Here is a 21,913-nt window from a genome sequence, read left to right as displayed (position 1 = left end):
TCAGATATCCTTGTCATTACACGGGCTTACATTTGTAAAGATAGATAGATGATAGATAGATAGATAGATAGATAGATAGATAGATAGATAGATAGACCAAAACAGTTTTACTTTGGGAAATAAAAATCAGGTTGAAATACTTAGATTATAAAGCATTCAGTATTGGCCTGAATGTAAAAGATTAGATTGACATTTAGAAAATGATTCTTTAAAAACTGAGGAATGAATATAGAAAAGGTAATATATTAACATATTTGAATTTTTCAGTAATAAAGAAAATTATATATCATTTTCAGAAAATGGATGCAAGTGGAGATGAACATATTAAACTAATTAAGTCAATTTCAGAAAGATAAGATATTTTCTTTCATTTACAGTTACTCGGTTTTATGTAGATACTTGAAATCGTGTACATAGATGTGACATGAAAGTAGAAAAACACCGTCAAGGGGAACAAAGGAACTGAGGAGGGGAGGGGCTGACATGGGAAGAATTTGCTCAAAGTTTATGTTTTTGTATGAAGTAATTCATATGTGATCATTACTACCATATACAATGAATGTACATCAATGCAAATTAACCAATTAGGTTTAAAATGTCTATATGAACAAAACACCAAAATCAAATTAATGGAAAAAGTCACCCTACTGCAGCCAGGGTCTGTGCTGATGTCTACGGCTCCTGTTGCTATTGAGGGCCTTATTGACTCCAGGGGTCTGGACCTCCACCTAGGGCCGTGTTGGTATCAGATACCTGTGGCCTTGTTGGAGTCTGGGAGTCATGCTGTAGCTGGACCATACAGATTGGGGTGGCCTGTCATCTGGGCCCAGGCTGCTGTCGAGGGCCATGTCTGGATCTGTGGCCCTATAGCATCAGGGTACAAGGGGACGTATGTGACTCCTGTTTCCACTGAGGACTGTGTGATTGCCCAGGGTCAGGTCAAACACCTGAGTCCATGTTGGTGTCTGAGGGCCATGATACAACTGAGGCCATGCAAATCTGAGTGGCCTGAGCTGCTACCCAATGCTATGGTGACATCCAGGCCAGAGCTGCAGGGTCCATGGCCCTGCTGCTACCAGGGTCTGTGTTGATGAGCAATGCTCATGCTACCATCGAAGGCCATGCGCAAGCCCAATATCTGGCACCATGTTGGTGTCTGAGGGCCAGAAGGGTCCTGAGACTGTGCCAATCTGAGTGTCCTGCACTGCAACCTGGGTAATGGTGACATCCAGACCTGGCTGCTGCCAAGGACATGTCTGGGTCTATGGTTCTACCATGGCTGGGATCTGTGCTGAAGTCCAAGTCCCATATTGCCACCAAAGGTTACATAGAAGGCCAGGGTTGGGGCTACAACCTGAGGCCTTGGTGGTGTCTGGGGTCCATGCCACCACCAGAACCATCCCAATCTGCGTGGCCAGTGCTGTTACTCGGAGCCAGGATGTCATTCAGGCCCAGCATGCTGACCCATGTCTGGGTCCCTGATCCAGCTGCAGCTGGAGTCTGTGTTGATGTCTGTGGCCATGTCACCTCATGGGAACCATGGGCCATGGGAACCATGCATGATAAAAATCAGAGGGCCATCCTGAGCCAGCCCCACCCTTTTCTGGCCCTGCCTCTCACTGGGGCCACCACAGCAAGAGAGCTGGCCCCTGCTCTTGGGAGAGATGGTCCCACCCCTCACCACTGGCAAGGGCATAGGGGATCAGGCTCTGCCCCCTTGCCTGAAGCAGGTGGCCCCAGTGGCCTGGAATGAGCAGCTCTGCTGCTACCCAGGCCCACAACCAGGCTTTGGGTTGGCCCACACTAGCATCGACCGCTTCTGGGACCTGCTGGAGCTCATGAAGGGACTGGTCCTGTGGAAAAATACTGGCAGGATCTCCATGACTCGGGGTGGCCATGGGATATCCCAAGGAGTTCTGGTGAGGGCCCGGTTATGGTGAAGTACCAGAAAACAGAGGCCTTGAACCAGACCAGTGACTCACTGCAATGAACATTTGCTGGTAAAGTTGATTGTCCAGAAGGAAACACTGTGACACTCAGACTCTCAATGCACCAGGACGAATGAAGAGGTGTTGGAGAGGCCAGAAAGGAGAAACAAAAAGGGTTCTATTGGAGAGGAGGGTGTTTTGTTTGTTTGCTTGTTTTGGTTTTGTTTGATTTTTTTAAAAAAATTGGGGGGGACACTGCAGGGGTGAGGTGAGGATATGGGGGGGACTGGGAGGTAAGCAGAATTAGGATGTATGATGTGACATTCCCAAAGAACCAATACAGAAATTATGTTAACCATTAAAAGGGGGAAATCAGTTTCTCAAATAAAAAAGAAAGGATAAATGGAGAAATTTCATGAGCTTGTTGTTCTTTGTGATGTTACCTTGAATGAAAAAACTGCATTGTGGTTACTTAAAATAGCACCTTATTGGTTGGGGAGGGCTGGCTCAGCAGGTTTGATGCCCACCACACAGCCATAAGGACCTGAGTTCAGATGTTTAGCACCCATGTAAAACGTCAGGCATGGTGGTACATGTGTGTAATCCCAGCACCAGAGGGGCAGAGAAGCCTGAGGGCTTTTCTGATCTCCCCATCTAGTTGAACTGGTAAGCTCCAGTTCAGGCGAGAAACCCTGTCTCAAACAAACAAATAAATAAATAAATAATAGGATGGAAATCAATAAGGGAAGACACTCAATGTCAATCTCTGGCCTCTTTGCATGCATGCATCTGAACACATGTGTGCATGCGCACACACACCACAAACACATACACAATAAAGTAATATATAATTAGAAGTATTCAGGGTATTGTTCTAGTTTGGTTTCCATTGCTGTGATAAAGGTCATGACCAAAAGCAACTGGAGAAGGAAAGGGTTTGTTTCATCTTCCAGGTTACGGTCCATAATCAAAGGAGGCCAAGGCAGGAAATAAAGGCAAGAGCTCGAAGTTGCAGCATGGAGGAGCACTGCTCACTGGCTTGATCTAGGCTCACGTTCAGCTATGTTTCTTGTACATGCCAAACCCATCTGCCTAGGAATGGTTTCACACACAACGGGCTTGGCACTCCTACATCAGCCAGCAATCAAGAAAATGCCCCCCAAAGACATGCCTACAGGCCAATCTGATGGAGGCCCTACAGAGATGCCTACAGGCCAGTCTGATGGAGGCTGCAGACATGCCTACAGGCCAATCTGATGGAGGCTAAACAGACCTGCCTACAGGCCAATCTGATGGAGGCCCCACAGAGATGCCTACAGGCCAGTCTGATGGAGGCTGCAGACATGCCTACAGGCCAATCTGATGGAGGCTAAACAGACCTGCCTACAGGCCAATCTGATGGAGGTTAAACAGACCTGCCTACAGGCCAATCTGATGGAGGCTAAACAGACCTGCCTACAGGCCAATCTGATGGAGGCCCCACAGAGATGCCTACAGGCCAGTCTGATGGAGGCTGCAGACATGCCTACAGGCCAATCTGATGGAGGCTAAACAGACCTGCCTACAGGCCAATCTGATGGAGGTTAAACAGACCTGCCTACAGGCCAATCTGATGGAGGTTAAACAGACCTGCCTACAGGCCAATCTGATGGAGGCTAAACAGACATGCCTACAGGCCAGTCTGATGGAGGCTGCAGACATGCCTACAGGCCAGTCTGATGGAGGCCAAACAGACATGCCTACAGGCCAGTCTGATAGAGGCCTCACAGAAATGCCTGCAAGCCAATCTGATGGAGGCCGTGTTTTTTTTTCCAACTGAGGTTCCCTTTCCTAAGCATGCCAGCTTGACAACCAAGATGAGCCCTCACAGATATCTAGGGTGCCCATAGTACCTTTCATTGGTTATCCAATGGTTAAGAAAACAGTGAAGGAGGAAGCAGAAAGCTGGAGACAGAAGCAGTTAGTGGACCTATGTAAAGGCAGAAGTGCGCCTTGTACTATCTCTCCACTTTTTTATAGGTGGAAATTTTATAAAAGTTTGAGGATATAAACCTGGAAGTACATAAAGACATACACAGGAAAGTGAAATAGAAGTGGGGTCCCCCAATGCATCCTCTTTTGGCTTTGAAGCCACTTTCAGGCTCACCCTGGCTCACCGGCAAGTGCCAAAGGATGCACGCCTGCATCTCTCCAGCCTTGCATCTCAAGCATCCGGGTGAGTGCCTAGAAAATATATCTCAAAGGGCACTCGGACTCCCGGGAAACACGTGCCAAGTCAGCTGTGGGAACAGATGCATGAGAATGGTGGACCTCAAAGCCACCATGAGGACTTCGTGCTGCTGGATAGGCTAGACATGGACCAGACAGACTGGAACTGCATTGCAGTGTCCTTTGGACTTCTTTTTTTTTTTTTTTAAACAGACCTAGGCAAAGCCGATAGGGATTATTTACTATCTGTTCTTTTACCCTTTGTTGGCCCTGAAGGTCTATAAACCCCAAAAGTCTAAAGAGAGGAGCTGGCCAGAGAGGACCAACTCCAAGCAAGGCCGTCTCTCTCCTCTTCCACCAGCCCAGGGTCCTGAGAGCAAGAGAGCAGCTGGAATGTCTGGATTCCAATCCCAAACCGCCCTTACAGTCTAGCCTGCCTTTTGTGCCAGCAGGCCGTAGGCTGGCAAAGCAGAGCCCTCCCCACTGGAAATTCTCTGAAGTCTTCAAAGAAAAGATGCTGCGGGAAGGACCCTGGACACGCCCTCATCGTGACTTTCAGTTCCCACCAAAACCTATAGTGTTTCCTGTGCCTTTTCCGTCATTTCACAAGCCATTTCTTGCTTGTTCTGAAGTCCCAGGAAAGAGGTCTTTATCTTCCGCCAGAAGCCACGCAGCTGACTGCAGTCCATTCTGGCCAGCACCATGGCCAAGACCCCTGGTGATCATCTGCTGAACACCCTGGAGGAGCTGCTGCCCTATGACTTCGAGAAGTTCAAGTTCAAGTTGCAGAACACCAGCCTGGAGAAGGGCCACTCCCGGATCCCCCGGGGCCTTCTGCAGATGGCCAGGCCGGTAAAGCTGGCCAGCCTGCTGCTCACCTACTATGGGGAGAAGTATGCCGTAAGGCTGACCCTGCAGATACTGAAGGCCACCAACCAGCGCCAACTAGCCGAGGAGCTTCGCAAAGCCACGGGCCCAGGTAAGTAGCTAAGTCCCTTCCCAGCCGGCTTCTGTTAGAGGAGAGAAGCGATGCTCAGACCCAGGCTTTCCAGCTTTGTGGCTGGGAAGCCCCTCTCCACTGCTGTGCAAATCCCGCACATCCTGGCCTTCTTGCTGAAGCTCCCCTAGGTGCCTAAAGACTTTAAAAAATAAAAACTGATATTCAACAGTGGGCCACCCATTCCTAGACAATTCTTTACTCCATTTTTCAATTAATACACATGCCCAGACAAACATTGGGTTGGCAGAAAGAGCTGAAAATCCAACCATACTAACATAGCTGAAAATCTCAAAACCACCTAATTTCAGTTCAGAATTCTTCATTAGCATATTTTACAAGCATATTTAAACATTCTTTACTTTCGATAAAAGGTTTCTTCAGATTAAAGCGTAGGTAGCTAATACAGATTATCTTCATTAGGTAGACTTTGGAATTAAGCCTTTTCTGTAATTTTAAACAAAAGTGCAGTCAAGTTTGCTTGCTGTTTTTGTTTCCGTTCTTTTTTGGGGTATGGTTTTAGGAAAGGGCCTCACTATGTAGAGCAGGCTGGCCTGCCCCTGTGTCCAGAGTGCTGAGATTAAAGGTGCGCACCACCATACCCATTCACACTTGTTTTCAAGTGCCTTCTGGACTTATCTTTGTGACCTGGGATTTCCTTCAGGGGTGGAATGAATGAAAATCAGTCATTTCTAAGTCCCTGCTGCAGTTCACTAGTTTTGTCTGCAAGTGTGCACACTACTTAGTGCCTGGTTCCACAAAGGCCAGAAGAGGGCGCCACGTTCCCTGGAACTGGAATTCCTGACTGTTGTGAGCCACCATGTGGATACTGGGAACTGCATCTGGGTGCTCTAGAAGAGGCCCCATTGCTCTTAACTGCTGAGCCATCTCTCTCTCTGGCCCCCTATGTTAATTTTTATTTTAATTGTATTCTGTATATGTATTGGTGTCTGTCTGCATACATAAGTGAGTGTCAACATGCTATGGCACACATATGAAGGTCCAAGAACAACCTGAAAGAATTGCTTCTCTCCTCTCCCGCTGTGGGTTCTGGAGGTCAAGCTCAGGTCATCGAGCTTGTACTCACTGAGTTGGTCTGCTCTAACTTTTTTTTTTGTTTCTTTGTTTTATAAATCAATTTCCACATCTATAGTCATGTATTCACCCAAAACAATAAGATGGCTTTTATTTACTTTGTATTTTATGGTTCTGTGTAATTGATGGTTCTGTGTATGGTTCTGCTGTTGTCTAGAATGTTCTGTGCTTTTCCCTTTAGTAGCTTCTGGGGAGAGTGTCTCTTCCTTCCCCGCCTTAGCCTTGAGCTTCTATCTGACTGTCTTTCTAGAACATTTAACAGAAGAAAATAGACCTGGTGGTTCTGCTCAGTCTTCTGGAGACACTAAGCCCAAGAGTGTGAAAGCGCCAGATGTTCTGGAAGGTGATGGGACCAGGCTGAGTGGTGAGGGATCACAGAACCTGTCACCCAGCCAGTCTGAAGTAGAGAAGGGGTCCCAGAAGAAGTCTCAGGTCAAGAGGAAGGATCAGAGGGGTCCTGAGAGCCTGGACTCACAGACCAGGCCAGGGGCCAAGAGTGCAGCACCACTCTATCGAAAAGGCCCGGGCACCACCCAGTGCCCAGGGAACAAAGACAACGAGGCAAAAGCCCAGCTCCGCAGGAATGCCAGCTCTGCAGGAAGGCTGCAGGGACTCTCCAACAGTAGCCCCGGGAGGAGAGAAAGCAAGAAAGCTGAAGCATATCTGCCTTCAGGAAAGCAGCGGCCCAGAAGTCTTGAGATGACCGCTTATTCAAGCAAAGGAGAACCCCCAGGTCCAGAAGCTCTTCTGGCTCCAGAGGAAACAATGACTTTGAATCCATACTCGTCCCCTGGTCCCATAAAGGTAGCCGTCCTGAATGAAGAGACTACTGCAGTTCTAGAAAAGAACTCAGGAAATCCAGAACCTTCCATGGTCCCCAACGAAGAAACACTCAAGAACATCCCTTCCAAAACATCGTTGACTGGAGAGAAGAAACACACTATGTCCTTGAAGGAAAATGAAACGGAAAGACCAGAGACCCCGGAGAGTTCGGGGAAGACGGCTGGCAGTTCATTCTGTGAGTCCTGCAATTCAGAAATGCCTTCGTCAGTATGGGAAAACGCAGCCCAAACTCCAGAAGACCCGGCACCCTCAGGACCGACAGCTTGTAAAGGTACCCTCCCTCCCCCTAGAATCACATTGCTGGGATACCTGGTTGCCTCCAGGGTCCCTCTGCAAATGTGATACAGGCCCAGAAAATGCGTATTTATACATCTTGCACAAAGAGTTGCATCGAATTTCAGTTAGCACCTGAGCTCTCAGAAGTTCTTGTATAGAGCCACAGGCAAGGTTAGGAATCTAAAAAGAGCCAGGTGGTGGTGGCGCCTGCCTTTAATCCCAGCACTTGGGAGGCAGAGGCAGGGGGAATCTCTGAGAGTTCGAGGCCAGCCTGCTCTACAAGAGCTAGTTCCGGGACAGGCATCAAAGCTACAGAGAAACCCTGTCTCAAAAAAAAATCTAAAAAGAATGGGTTAGAATATTCCTTTCCCACAGTGTAAGTCTTGGGGCAGAGATTTGGCTAATCACCTTTCTCTGAGCAGGAGGAAGATGTAGACCAAAAACCTACTGGGAAATTAATCATCAGGATCATATTTGTCTGTGAGAAACAGAAACCAGAAGCTTAGATGAACAATACGGAAGCTTGTTCCTCTTTCACACAATGTGAGTCACTTGTGTGACCACAACCAAACTTCTGCTGAGCTGTTTTTCTGCTTCAAGTGTTTACTCCTGAAATTCACAGCCTCAGAGTGACACTCCGGCTCCACTCAAGAGCACGGGGGGAGAGGGGGACGGGACATCGTGATGCGGAGAAGGGAGTATGGAGGAGACATCATGATGGGGAGGTGTTTAAAGGTTTCTAAAAGTTATTTGCTCTCACTTCCCTTTGACTAGAATTTCATCAAATAGCTTCTGCTAACTGCACGGGAAGCTGAGAATTTGAGTTTGGATTGAGGCAGAGGAGCAGCTATATTGGCAAACAACTGATTCTGTCACAAGAATGGTTCCTATGGGAACTGGGCCAGGGAGGAAGAGCTGATGTGTGTTCTTGTGTCTCCTGTCATTTCTGGTGTATAGAAGCACTGCCTGTGGCCTTGGAGAAGAGCTTTCCTAGCTCTTGCATCTTCACTGTGAGATTCACCCTTTAGCTTTAGAAAGCCCCCTTTCTTTGCTTTTATTTCTTGAATGGGAGTAGAGGATTCGCCCAACACACACATTAAAGATGCTTGCTGTGCTCTCTGACAAGACTTTCTGCTGGGAGCGGGGACCTGTTCATGAATGATCACACACTGACCATCTCCAGGAGCTCCTGCTTGAGTTGTAGGCCAGTTGTTGTGGTTTGAAATAGGAAAGCAGATGCTGTCGGCATGTTTTGCTTTCTTTTAAATGAGCCACTAGATCTGCGCCTGCACAAGGAGAAATCAAAGGAAAAACTCTCAGGAAAAACTCTCAGCCTTAGTGGCCTGTTTGTATAGCCTCGTTTGGATAGGAGTCAGACAAGAGAGTTCTGGGAAGTAGCCAGTTCTAACTGAGGTTGGAGGTGCTTTATGAACAATTGCTCTCTTGTAACTATCTTAGATTTGCCACTGAGGAGATTTTTCCACTGCTGTGTCTCCAGGAAGGTCCCAGGACAAGGCTGCATGTCCTCTTTGCCACACCCGGGAAGGAGACCCGCACAGTGGTACCTGTGTGCAGAGTTCCTTCAGTGGCTCCATTGCTCCTGGGGATCCCAAGACTCCAGACAGATGCTCATCCATATGTGTCCAGTGCCAAAGCTCACTTGCAGGAAAGTACTGTGGAGACCAGAGCCCCCAGTCCCTACCGCAGTGCCCACGTCACATGAAGCAAGTGCAGCTGCTCTTCTGCGAGGACCACAGGGAGCCCATCTGCCTCATCTGCAGGCTGAGTCAGGAGCATCAAGGCCATCGAGTGCGTCCCATTGAGGAGGCTGCACTGGAGTATAAGGTAGGTGCTCACTCCCACATGGCTGTTCACCTCGGCTTGTGTTCTTCATCCAAGCCCTCTGGGATGTGATTGCATTAGTCAGGACTCCTGGGCTCACCGGTAAAAACACAAGACAAACCAGGACAGCAAAGAAGGAACTAATCATTAATATTGTTCAGAAATCCAAGGGTTCTAGTTTTGAATATGGATCCAGGGAATCCCTTGGCGATGGATTTACCCCATTTCTTTCTTAGAACCCCCCTTTTGCTCTCAGTTGCAGCACCCCAGCTCTACTTCCAGAAGCCGATCCTTCCCTCTAGGATTGGTATGAGCTAAAATGGCAGGGATCAAACGTAAGCATCTAAACCAATATTCTTCTCCAGGAGCAAATCCAGAAGCAGCTGGAGCTACTGAGGGAGCTGAGGGGATGTGTGGAGCAACACAGACTACAGGGAGACAAGAAGACAGAGAACTTCCTGGTGAGGCCCGGCAGCCAGCCCTTGCCCCTTTACACCTGCAGGAAAAAGGAGGGGAGTACGTTCAAAGGTGCAAAAGCTCCCGAGGCTCCGCCCTGAGTCACAGGACAGCAGATGGTCACCTGTTCCCCAGTCTCAGTGGTGATGGTAGGGAGAGCTAAGGAGAGCTCATTCATTCTTGTAGCTCCGTGTCACCTCCAAGGACAGCTAGATGGCTTAGAGAAACTAGAGGTTGTCACGTCAGAACATTCTCTGTGTTGTTATATAATTGCTGTTGGCGTGGAAGCTGCAGCTCGGTTGGTGGAGCAGAAGCACAGAAACATAATCACCGAGGCCCCGAGTGCATCCCCAGGATGGCAAAAACTAGATGTGTGCACACACGGATGACCTCAGCGTTTGGAAGGTAGAGGCCAGAGGATAAAGTCAAGCTCATCGTTACTATGACAACCAACCTGGGCTACATTAGACTCCCACATATACCAAAAAAATCTGGTTGGCACACATTTGTAATCCTAGCACTCAGGAGGAAAAGGCAGGAAAACTGCCACAGGTTTGAGTCCAACCTGGTCCATATAACAACTTCTAGGCCACCAGTTCTACATAGCGAGATCCTGTCTTAGAATGGTAGAGATAATAATAATAGAAGTTTTTATAAATTTTATAAAAACTATATTGACTCCCCCCCCCCCCCAGTTCTAGGGATAGGATCTAGGACTTTGTATTTTCTAGGAAGGGGTTTTATCCTTGAGATAAACGCCCAAGCAACCCCCCATTTTTGTCTTTTTGAGACTAGATCTCACTATATACTCCTGGATGTTAACCTACTAGAATAATCTCATTTTTTTTCCTCTGGTTTTTCAAGACATAGTTTCTGGCTGAGTAGCCCTGGCTGTCCTGGTACTCACTCTCTCTGAAGACCAGACTGGCCTTGAACTCAGAGATCTACCTGTCTCTACCTCCCGAGTCCTGGGATTAAAGGTGTGCAGCACACAGCCCCAAAGAATGCCCCCAGCTTAACTAAATACATCTACAAATGTCCTACCTCCAGCTAGGATCATATTCTGAAGTACTGGACTTCAACATGGAAATTGTGGGGGAGACCATTGAGCCTAGCACCATATTCAACAGATTTCCCCAGGAGCTAGTCCCTCTTATGCTTAGTCTGTTCTGGAAAGTTTCATACAGATTCCTCCAGATTCTGGAGCCCAGGTGTCCAAGAGACTAGAATCTTAGTTACATTTAAATTGCTCTGAAGATGGAGGCTGGAGAGATGGCTTCGCAGTTAAGAGCACTTGTTATTGCCGGGCGATGGTGGTGCACGCCTTTAATCCCAGCACTCAGGAGGCAGAGGCTGGCGGATCTCTGTGAGTTCGAGACCAGCCTGGTCTACAGAGCTAGTTCCAGGACAGGCTCCAAAGCCACAGGGAAACCCTGTCTCGATAAACCAAAAAAAAAAAAGAGCACTTGTTATTCTGGCTGAGGACCCAAGTTCAATTCATAATACTTACATGGTGGCTCACAGCCATCCTTAACTCCAGTTCTAGGGGGTCTGAAGTCCTCTTTTGACTTCCGAGGGCACTAGGCACACATGTGGTACACATACATGCATCCAGGCAAAGCATTTGTTCACATAAAAATAAAAACAATTGCGGCAAAGAGCTACTGTGAGCAAGGTAACTTATAAAGAAAGCATTTACTTGGCTCACAGTTCTAGAGGGTTAGAGTCCATGGCCGTCATGCTGGGAACGCGGCAGCAGGCAGGTAGGCACGATGCTGAAGCAGTATCTGAGAGCATACATTTTGGTCCACAGGAAAGAACAAGAGCTAACGGGGAATGGTGTGGGCTTTTGAAACCTCAAACTCAGTGACACACCTCCTCCCAAGAACACACCTCCTAATCCTTCCCATGCAGTTCCACCAACTTTGGACCAAACATTCAAATATATGAGCCTGGGGGGGAGCTATTCTCATTTAAACTTCACACTGAGCAAGTCTGCCTCTCTCCCACCTCTGAGAGGTGGGCTTTAAGGGCATTCCTACGTACTATCTGCCCACAGCACACATCACACATCTCCCAATCCTGTGTTCCCCAGAAAGAAACCGAAATCCAGCAGCAAAGGGCTTCCTATCAGCTTGAGAAGCTATACCAGTTCCTGGAGCAGCAAGAGCAACTCTTTGTGGCCTGGCTGCAGGAGCTGGGCCAGACCATTGGCAAGGTCCGAGAGACACATGACACCCAGGTTTCCCGAGACATTGCCCTCTTAGATAAACTGATTGGAGAACTGGAAGCCAAGCAAGACCAGCCAGAATGGAAGCTCATGCAGGTGAGTGCGAGCATGCCTAGCCTTCCCCTGCCTGCTGTGCCCAGTGGGATAATTTAGGCTCTTGTCACTGCCAAGGCAGGAAGTAAGGCCATGGAGGCCTGGAATGGGATTTGGTTTCAATGACTGTGGTGTCTTTGGGGCTCGTGCCTCTTTGATAAAGTCTCTTGGGAGCCCAGAACATCTCAGTATCTAAGATGACCCTGGCAGCACCTAGAAAAGACCAGAAGAACTGCAGTGCAGTTGAACCGTGAGCTCTGACAAGGCTTCTGCCCTTTGAACAGAATATAATAAAGGAGGGAGGCTCCTATTTCCTGGTGCACTAGGACTGGGAGCCCTTGAAAGGCCAGGGAGCAGCTTGTAGCCTGGGAGTCACAGACTCTTAGAGACAAGTAATGGAGAGCTTCCCTCTTTTCTCTCCTAGGACATTGGAGTCACATTGCACAGGTACAGAGATGTCCCATGGTGTCCCCCTGGGTGTCTTACAGGAAGCATTTGGATGGGACAGTCCTAGGAAAGACCTGGGTCTATAACTCAGCACTCCTGTCTCCTGAAGCTTCCTGAGACCATCCTTCCTGGATCTTTATGGGAAGAACAGGATGGGAGCGGGGAGGACGTGAGCAGAACACTGAGAAGGGGTTTGTCCCAGTCCTGCAGGACACAGACAGTGGTTTGTGCCCTCTCAAATGAATTCCATGCCATTTGCTTTAGGACAGTGTTCCCTGAAGAACTGCCTCTGGCCTCAAGCACTTTTGGCGGGCCTTGGGGATCAGTTTGGAGGTGGGCTAAGTCCAGCAGGCAGGGAGAAGAGAGAAATGAGATAAAAAGGCTACATCTCATAGTTACTTTGGGAGCTTTACAAAATGCTGGTGTCTAAGCCACAGTTGTACCAATTAAGTCTCAATCTTGGGGCTGCGACTTGGACATTAGTGTTTTTAAAAATTATCTTTCCAGTAAAATATGTATAACATAAACTTTCAGCTATTTTATGTTTGCATGCACTGATGTTAATACATTCACATTAGTGTGAACCTGTTACCCCTCCACCTCTAGAACCTTTTCCTCTTCCACACAGGAACTCCGCACTGTAAAACACTCATTTCTCATCCTCTCTCTCCTATTGCCTGACAACCACCATTCTGTTTTTCCTGTTTGTTAGTCTGGCTGTTCTAAATTCTACATTTTAGCAGAAATGTACAAAGTTTTCCTTTAGCTTTGGCTCACTTTCATTCTGAATAACGCTTTCACTGTTCATGTTGTGGCATGTGTCAGAATTCCACTGGTTTGAACTGCCAAGTGGCACTCCCTGTATGCAGACACCACATTCATTCACGGATGGACATTTAGACCGTCTCTACCTCTGGGCTTCCGGGACTGGTATTTGGACACGGGTACACAAGCACTACTTGAGACGCTGCTTTCACTTTCTCAGACATAAATATTACACTTACAAGAGGAATCTCTTCATGTCCATCTATTTAAAATCTGTAAGGAATCTGCATCCTTTTTCCCTCAGTAGAAGCATCATTTCACATTCCCATTGACAGTGCTAATTTCTCCACATCTCGCCATCAACCTGAAATTCCCTGCTATCATTTTTCACGGCTGTTATAATGGCTATTCTAATAGGTGTGGAGTGGCATTCCGTTTCTTTCCATAGAAATAGTAGAGGCGTATAATTAACTTGGCATAGAGAATTCTGCTAGTGAGGGCAGCTCAAGTTTAAGGCTGTTACTTAAACACATTGTGATTTTTGTAACAGTGGCTCAGAGATGCTGGTCTGCAGCTGAAGGTGAGGACCAGCGTCAGAATTTGAGGCTAGGGAAGATTTCCTTGAGTCGCCCAAACTGGGATGGGTGTGTTTAGTGTGGATGATCTCACTGTCACCTCATGGGGAGTCGGGCTACATCTTGCTCTTGTCTTCTCTGGCCAACAATCTCTTATCGCTAGGGCCAAGATGGTGACTGTCTCTGAGTCACTGGCCACTCCTCCAGAAGTCAAAGAAAAGATCCACCTGCTCTACCAGAAATCAAAGTTTGTGGAGAAGAGTATGCAGAACTTCTCAGGTGAGCGAGCTCGGAGGAAGATGAGAGGCGCTGTCCACCTCCCTGGATCCACGCTGCCTGTCCATTCCCTTCGCCACCTACAAAGCCTTATGACCCTGCCTCTAGCTTCTTTCTGGTCTAACTCATTCTACTAACCCAGGCTCCCTGTTCCCTTTCCTCCATTTCAGAAACACTGCGCTCTGAGATGGAGACATTCGATGGTGTGGCTGTAGCAAAATGCGGAGGGCACCAGCCTAGCATGCCACGGACCCAGGGTTCGATGCCCAGCGCTTACCTAAAGTGGGATGCTGGAAACACACAGGACTATGATATAGTACTGTACCCAGAAGTGGAAGCTGGAAGAGCAGGATCTCAGGATGACCTTCAGCCCCAGCAAGCTCAAAGCCCGCCTGAGCTACAGGAGACCAACAAACGAAAAACCCGATCTTTCCTGAAATGGAAGCCTTTATTTGTAAGTACGGTGGTGGAAATGTAAGCTAACTAAGAACTTCTGTAATTGTCCTTTATCTGTTGTTTTGGGGGAACTATTCAGAAGTGGGGGAACACTTCGAACAAAGGCACCAGACAGGTCATAAAAGGCCCCCACAGCTCTGCTCAGTCCCTCTGTGTGTGCCTGTTCACTGAATTAACCTCTTCGTTCTCTAGGGTGCCTGGGGGGCCCCTGGTTATAACTAACATAGGATGTAGAGCCCTAAGCAGGAGAATCCTGCCTTTCCGTGTGGGATAGTATAAGTCAGACCCCCTGAACAGCATGCTCAAAACTTTCTTTATTCCTTCTTTTCCCCCCTGTAGTTCCAGAAGTGATTGGTGCTCAGGAATGTGCCGGTACGTGCCTAGATCAAGGCAAGTGGTAGCCTTGATATATTGGGTCCCTGTATGTTCCTATCCCTTCCCACAATCTCAGTGAAAACCCTCTTCCTTAGATGGAGAGAACCTTGGAGAAGGTTCCCACAGATCCCCAGCCCAGAGTAAGGTGGTCTTACTCTTCCTGCAGTTTATGGGATTCTGACCTAGCAACTGCTCACCGCCGCCTCAACTTCTCTGACAGGAAGAGTGTGAGATTTGGGAACAAGTCATACCTGCTGCCTGACAGTCCCCAAAGATTCTAAAGTCCCATCATCATCCTGGATACGCTTAGCTTTGACTCCAGCTGCCATCACTCGGAAGTGGAGTTTGAGACGAGACTGCGGGTCCTGGGAACATGGAAAGCAGCGGCAAGCAGGGAAATACAACTCTGCAGAGAATGGCTACTAGGTGACAAAGCAACAGGAATCCACTTCTCTCCCTACTGTGATTGGGGCACACAGCTAGGAACATTCCCTTTAGAGCATGGCAGCCAGATCCCACACCTACAGTTCACCAGCTTCTCCTCCTCCAGTTCCCTTCAACCTGGGGCACAGGATGAAGGGAAGAACATGGCTCTTCTGATCCAGTCAGACCAGAGACTTCACAGAGTGCCCAACACTGTCCCTCCATTCTGGCCCCTGGTCTTCTGTCTTGCTTTTGTGGACTCAGCAGTCAGTAACGAGGTATCAGCTGATATAAGGGATGCAATAAACAAGAAAATAACATTCGGCTGGATGTGGTGGTGCATGCCTACAATCCTAACAGCCTGGGAGGCTGAGGCAGGGTGGCGCCTGTGAGTTTGGGTCTAGCCTGTTGGATTTCAGGTTATTCTGACTGTGGCCCAGCATTCATACAAAAAGAAAGAAAGTAATGCTGGGGCCTGTATTAGTACCTCTGGTGCTGTAATAAATGCCCCGTCAAGAGCAACTTGGAGAGAAAGCCTTTATTCTGATTCATAGTTCAAGAGTTTAGTACATCATGGCAAGTCAGTTACAGTGGCAGGAACTAGAGGCAGATAGTCACATCGCTTCCGTCAAGAGGCAGAGAGTGACGAACTTTGAAAGCCCATCTTCCTCCTTTGTTATGCAGTCCAGGACACAACTCTAGGGCAGGTTGCCACACAGGTTACAGGAAGGGTATTCCCCAGTCAATCAGCCTCATCAAGATGCCCTCTCTCAATCACGCCTGGAGGCTTGGCCCTTGACTGAGCACACAGCTTGTGAGTTGAAACCTTCAGAGTGGGCAAGAAGCATACCAAAAACTCGCAGAGATACTCCAACACTATCGAGCAAAGGTGAAGACAGCACACACAGAAATGACATGCAATGGTGTTCAGAAGAGGAAGTGCATGGCTGTTGGGAAATCCTGCATGAGTCAGTACTCTCAGACGTACTCGGGACACAAGATTCCACTTCACTTTCCCTCCTCAGGGCTGCCCTGTCTGCCCTAGTCTCAAGGACACAGAAAGCCTCCAGAAACTAAATCTACACAGACTCCAAGAAGCGCACACACTCTTCCTATCTCTTTGGTTCTCACTCTTTTCTCATTTTGGTTTTTCTGAGACAGGGTTTCTCTAAGTAGCCCTGGCTGTCCTGGAACTTGTTCTATAGACCATGCTGGTCTCAGACTCACAGAGATCCACCGGGCTCTGCCTCCCGAGTGCTGGGATTAAAGGTGTGCGCCACCACCACTGCCCAGCTCAGCTCTCGCTCTCTGGGTTTTGAAGGTGCCATCTTTAAAGGCTCCACCACATTCGGCTCTCCATATCATGCATTGTATAGCCAATGCTCTCCCTCCATCTCAGGGTCTGATCATGGCCGTGAGACTCTTATATTCTAAATCTCATCCCTGAAAGGAATTATGCATCAGCTTCCTTTCAGGCAGACTGCTGCTATTCTTATCATTATCAATGCTGTATTGTAACTTGCCTTTTTAATTTATTCTATTTATTGGCTGTAATATATTGTACTACATTAACATGTGATTTAACCACAGCTTGGAAGGTAGGCTGTACATGTTTTACTAGATAACAATATCACCCTTTTGCGTGTGTGCGTTTGTGTGTGTGTTTGCATGAATGTGTATGGTGTGCCTGTCTGCATGATGGCTGTACATGTATGTGTAATGCATGTATATGGCACCTGCAGAGCAGAGATCAACCTCAGCTCACTCCTCAGACGCCGTTTTTTTCTGTTTGTTTGTTTTCTGTGTTTTAGCGCAGGGTCTCTCATTGGCCTGAACCTGGCTAAATTAAGCAGGATGGCTGGCCTGTAAGCCGCAGGGACTCCCCCATCTCTACCCCCCCCAGCATTGGGATTATGTCTAGCTTTTTTTTAACAATAACAACACATGCACATGTTTCCTGCTGTTTGCTCATTTAAGTTTTGTATAATAAAATGTAAGCAGATACCTCCCAAAAATTGTTGTTGCCAGTTTTCATACTCTATTTTAAGCCATGGTTAAGTGAGTCAGCTGCTGATGGTGTTGGCATGCTTAAAAAGAAAAAACTTCGACATCCTACTAGAGGCTGTCATTTAATTCAGCCCTGACCTGATGACACTATGCCTTTGCCTGCCCAGAAATGACCTGCTCTATCCCAGTCATTAGAGTGCTCAGACCTGAGTAATTTACACAGGTCCCCTGTGACTAAAGAGACTTAATATGGAGCCCGCATCCCTTAAGGGTTCTGGGGCGCCTGGGAGATTCTAGTGGCCTTCAGGTGAAATAAGCCTAGGATAATGGGCTGCGGGGTATTAACTGTGGGGTATTAACGGCTGTCTTTTCTGCTGTAAACACTGTTTATCTCTATGGGAAAGTGACGAAATGAGCTCTTTATTACTAGACAGTGGGAAAGGAACAAACAACCGAGGGAAGTAGAACAGTTTTCCTGCCCAGCTGTGGATTCCGTGGGTATCTGTGACGCACACCTTTGTGATGTCTGCCCTAAAACCCCACCTTAATCCCATTCCGCACGCAACGCTCTTTGACTCTAAAGCGGGCGTCCCTCTAGCAGTAAGAATAGATTCATTTAATTTGAATTGAACCTAAGTCTTTGGTTTCTCCCAGTGGATTCCAACGCCACACCAGGAATAGGGGAATCTGTGTCTACGGATTGTACTAAACCTAACCAGTACTTCACTAGGAATAAACTGAGTTAGGAAAGAATGAAGAAAGAGCTAGGGTTGGTGGGTCACACTTGTTTTCTTTGCACTCAGGAGGCTGAGGCAGGAGACCACCACGAGTTCCAGGTCAGAAAGGATCGCAAGTCAGTGAGAGGCCAAAAACAAAAAACAAACAAAAAACAAAAAAAAAAAACAGGGAAATGGAAACTCTCTTTTAAAAATATGACAATGTAGAGGTTAGTAAACTGGGACCTACGCGCAGCTCAACCCGCAGGTTCCGCGGAGAACCTCACGGAAGGGCGGACACCAGCACCGAACACACCCATGGCGCGTGCAAAGGAAACCGAGGCCGAGCACGGGAGGCCAACTTCCAGCAGGGCCTCCGCTCGTCGCCCGCCCACCCTCCCGGCCACCAGGCGGTCTCCGGGTTACAGTTCGGAGCGAACTACATTTCCCAGCGAGCACAGGATTAGCCGCTCAAGGGGGGGGGGGAATGCCAGGGAGAGCCAGAGGTAGCTTCCTGCTTCTGGCTCCGCAGTGTGCCACAGAGAGTCGTTCCCGCCTGCCGGGCCTCCCTTGGGCCCTAAACTCCATCCGTCAGCCTTCTCCCTTTTAAAGCACAGAGTGCTCCTTCGATCGGGCCGACCAAGCTTCCACACCGGAAGTGACTCGCCGGAAGTGGTCCCACAGAGGCGGAAGTATCCGGCCTCCCAGATGGAACTGGTTATTAATGTCCTCTCCGCAGAAAGCGGCAAATTCCCAAAGGGTGCTGACAGTCTTTGAGGACACTCAAAAGGGCAAGGCGAGAGATCAGCCTCTCGCGCCTGGCTTTCTGGGTCATTTCCAGAACCCAGATCTTAGCGCAGGGGACAACTGAGCGTGCCGAAGGCAGGGGGCGGTTTGGACAGCCAGGTTGGGGCTGTGAGCATCGTCCCTAACTGAGTTGCTAGAGCGGCTAGGATACGACGTGCGCCCCCAAAGAGGGCCACGGTTGGCCGTAGGCTGAACAGTGGGCAGAATCACCTGAGCTTTCACTAACTACATCTTTGTTTCCCACTGGAAACTCATGCTTTAGTGAAGCTTCTTTCCAGAGAAAGAGCCCAGCAGTAACAAGCAGTGTACCTGTGGTTTAAAGTTGACTCTAGACTGTGAAATGGGGCCTTCTAGAAAGGGCTGGATTCTCCCTTCTCGTGTCACCAACTGATTGAAAAAGAGACTGCAAGTGTGGGGCTGCACTTGAGCTAGTGACACGCAGAGGTGTGGGGCGGAGCGAGAGCAGAAAGAAGGAGGAAAGAGGGAAGAAAAGGAAGATCGCGCAGAAAGTCATCAGACCAAGGAGAATTCAGAGCATTCAACAGGCATCGAAGAAAGGACAGAGTCATCATGGCCTCAGTGTCCACTCATGGAAGCCAAGAGAAAGGTCCCCACTTGCCACCATTTAGGAAGCAGAGCCTGTTGTTTTGCCCAAAGTCAAAACTGCACATCCACAGAGGAGAGATTGCCAAGATTATCTGAGAGTGTCAAAAAGAAAGTTTCTGGGAAAGAGCTCTGCCATTTTCTCTTATAAGCATGCTTGTCACCTAGGGACTTTTCCACCAAGGTTATTTAGCTGCTAATCCAAAATTTGGATCATTACCTAAAGTTGCACTGGCTGGTATCTTGGGATTTGGCCTTGGGAAGGCTTCCTACCTAAGAGTGTGCAAGAGAAAATTCCATTCCTTCGAGGAAGATCAGCTCCGTGGTACTGTTGGCCCCGGGCATAACAGGCACTGCCTGCTTACCTGTGAGGAGTGCAAAACCAGACATGGATTAAGTGAGAAGGAAGGGCCCCAACCATCTGCTCCCTAAACCCTGTCTGTGGTTTTCAATGATTTCTAAACCTCTGAATTTGTACACATTTAAACTTTCAAGTGTACGTACTCTTAGATAATCTACTTCTGTTGAAACAGAAATATTGTCCTCACATTCCTTTGAAATGCTTGTGGTGGAAGGCTTTCAGTTGGCTTGGGCATGGCATATTCTCCTGTTCTTCAAGAACTTGTTGGGATCCATCACACGCTATACAGGAAATAAAGTCACACACACACACACACCCCCAGCTTAGAGCTTCCTGAGAGAATTTTGAGTAGCTCTGGGTAGTCTTTCCTGCAGTTATTTTACTCTGCTTTTGTTTTTCTTCTTTGGTAATTTAAGTTCTCAGATAGGGAACAGGAAAGAATGATGTGGAAGTTAGTTGGGAAGCCATGACCCAAAGAAAATTCATGTATATGGATCTAGAAGTCCAGGAAAGATTGTGTTTTAATACTAGAAGTCCATCTTAAGATCTAGGAGCTGAGATCTGTAACTCGGTGAGAAATATTTTCTGTGTCAGGGTCACCATACAAACCAGCTTGTGTGATCAGGAGCTGATCACAGCGCAGGAGCTGTGAAAATGCCCATCATTTGTAGGTGACCTGCTAGGCTCATGGGTACATTGCACAGTCAGAACTCAATAGTGGGTTCTTTTACCAATTATTAGTGGCACCAGAGAGGAAAGACAACTTCCTAACCTGCTCTCCCAGGGAGCCGCTTACTGGAAGGAGAACCGAAAGACTGAATTAATTCTAAAAATGAGAAACTCTTGGGATTTTTGGGATCTCAGAGACTACCAACATAATGGCATGAGTTGTGTTTCTTCTCCAGACAACCCGTTACACGGGAAGTGTGGTTCTTCCTTTTTGGAACCTTTGGCTTTATGGCACATTGGCTGAACCCCATGGAAAAGCCCCCCCCCCCCCGCATCTTCGCGGCTTCTCAGAAAAATGCTCTGTCTACAAATCAGCATCTAAATATACAGTGTGCATGTGGGGTGGGGGCTGCTATACTAATGTATCTGCAAGCCTGGACCATTGATGTGGGAGAATTGTCTGTAATCTGTCAATCATGTTTTAAATAAACGCTGATTGGCCAAGCAGGAAATATAGGTGGGAAAACCAGGCAGGAAGTAGAAATGATGTAATGAGAACAGGAGAATTCTGGAAAGGAGGAAGTTGATTCCCCCCTCTCCTGCCTAGACCACCGAAGCAGCAGGATGTGATCTGCCCCACTGAAAAAGGTACTGAGCCACATGGCTAACATAGATCAGAAAAATGGGTTAATCAAGATGTGAGAGTTAGCCAGTGAGAGGCTAGAGCTAATGGGCCAATCAGCTTATAATTTATGGAGACCTATGTGTGATTTTCTTTGGGGCTAAACAGTTGTAGGGTACCGGGCCAGACAAAAACCCCAACAACAAACAGGACCATCCATGTTACAGACCATGGACTTAAAATGGAAATTTTGTCAGAGGTTAATATTTGATGTGAAATAATTTCATTTTAAGCATTAAAACACGTAGGGGCTTGTTTTGTGTGAACACTAAATGAATGAAATGGAGGGGGTTGACAGAGTTGATTTTTTTATGTGACATATCCTGTTTGACAGTCAATAAAATTCTACTTCTAAAAATCAAAAAAAGTTGACTCTCAGGTGGATTTGTTTCCCACGCCCCGTCTGACTGCACTGCCTTCTTTGCTCTTGCAGCCTTCCTTTTCCAGCCAAACTGCATAGAATACATTTTTAAAAGTAAGCCTCTGTGAATATTCTCTTCTGTTTTCTGTCTCCTCAGCCTGGCTCTCCTGTCTGTGTTGCCCCTGTATGGCGTTTACAGGTCTGTTCACCATTCTTTCCCTTCATTGGGTCCAAGTCTTCCTTAAGCAGCCGAGCTGCCAGGGAATCTGTTCCTAAAAAGATAGGGCCTCTTGTTCTTTCAGGCACAGATGGCCTTTGAGGCTTTGAATGTATGTCACTCTCAAGAAGAATGTGTGAGTGTTGGGGACTGCAGACCACCGGACCCTGAATTTCCTGTAAACAACTTGTTTTCCTCTGTTCTC

At 47.7% G+C, this 21,913-nt stretch overlaps 2 protein-coding genes and 1 pseudogene across 4 annotated transcripts in view; all 3 read left to right on the top strand.

The window, feature by feature from the left end:
* Positions 1-21,913, top strand: part of Znf597 (zinc finger protein 597) — a 324,428-nt gene that overhangs the window by 174,746 nt on the left and 127,769 nt on the right. The window lies entirely within an intron of this gene.
* Mefv (MEFV innate immunity regulator, pyrin) lies at positions 4,774-17,288 on the top strand. 3 transcript variants are annotated; one of them, XM_075941723.1, is made up of 10 exons: positions 4,774-5,115; positions 6,479-7,342; positions 8,846-9,192; positions 9,555-9,650; positions 11,741-11,971; positions 12,393-12,415; positions 13,919-14,034; positions 14,202-14,485; positions 14,827-14,859; positions 15,083-17,288. In XM_075941723.1, exons 1-9 carry the CDS (start codon positions 4,839-4,841, stop codon positions 14,836-14,838), a joined length of 2,250 nt encoding a protein of 749 aa, XP_075797838.1. In that variant the 5' UTR covers positions 4,774-4,838; the 3' UTR covers positions 14,839-14,859; positions 15,083-17,288. The 3 variants fall into 3 exon arrangements, with proteins under 3 accessions (XP_075797838.1, XP_075797839.1, XP_075797837.1); XM_075941724.1 differs by having other exon boundaries at positions 14,958-17,288; XM_075941722.1 differs by having other exon boundaries at positions 14,827-17,288.
* On the top strand, positions 18,776-21,398 carry LOC142831539 (OCIA domain-containing protein 2 pseudogene; annotated as a pseudogene).

Source organism: Microtus pennsylvanicus, chromosome 11 (genome assembly GCF_037038515.1).
Source record: "Microtus pennsylvanicus isolate mMicPen1 chromosome 11, mMicPen1.hap1, whole genome shotgun sequence".
NCBI classification, from domain to species: domain Eukaryota; kingdom Metazoa; phylum Chordata; class Mammalia; order Rodentia; family Cricetidae; genus Microtus; species Microtus pennsylvanicus.
The sequence above is the reverse complement of the archived record's forward strand: the minus strand, read 5'-3'. Positions and strand labels throughout refer to the sequence as shown.

Bases quoted from the DNA above. Each gene is read 5' to 3' on its own strand.
- Mefv (XM_075941723.1), top strand. From the start codon at position 4,839: ATGGCCAAGACCCCTGGTGATCATCTGCTGAACACCCTGGAGGAGCTG. The intron at 7,343-8,845 runs GTACCCTCCCTC...CTGTGTCTCCAG, and splicing joins AGGACCGACAGCTTGTAAAG to GAAGGTCCCAGGACAAGGCT. The intron at 9,651-11,740 runs GTGAGGCCCGGC...TGTGTTCCCCAG, and splicing joins AGAAGACAGAGAACTTCCTG to AAAGAAACCGAAATCCAGCA.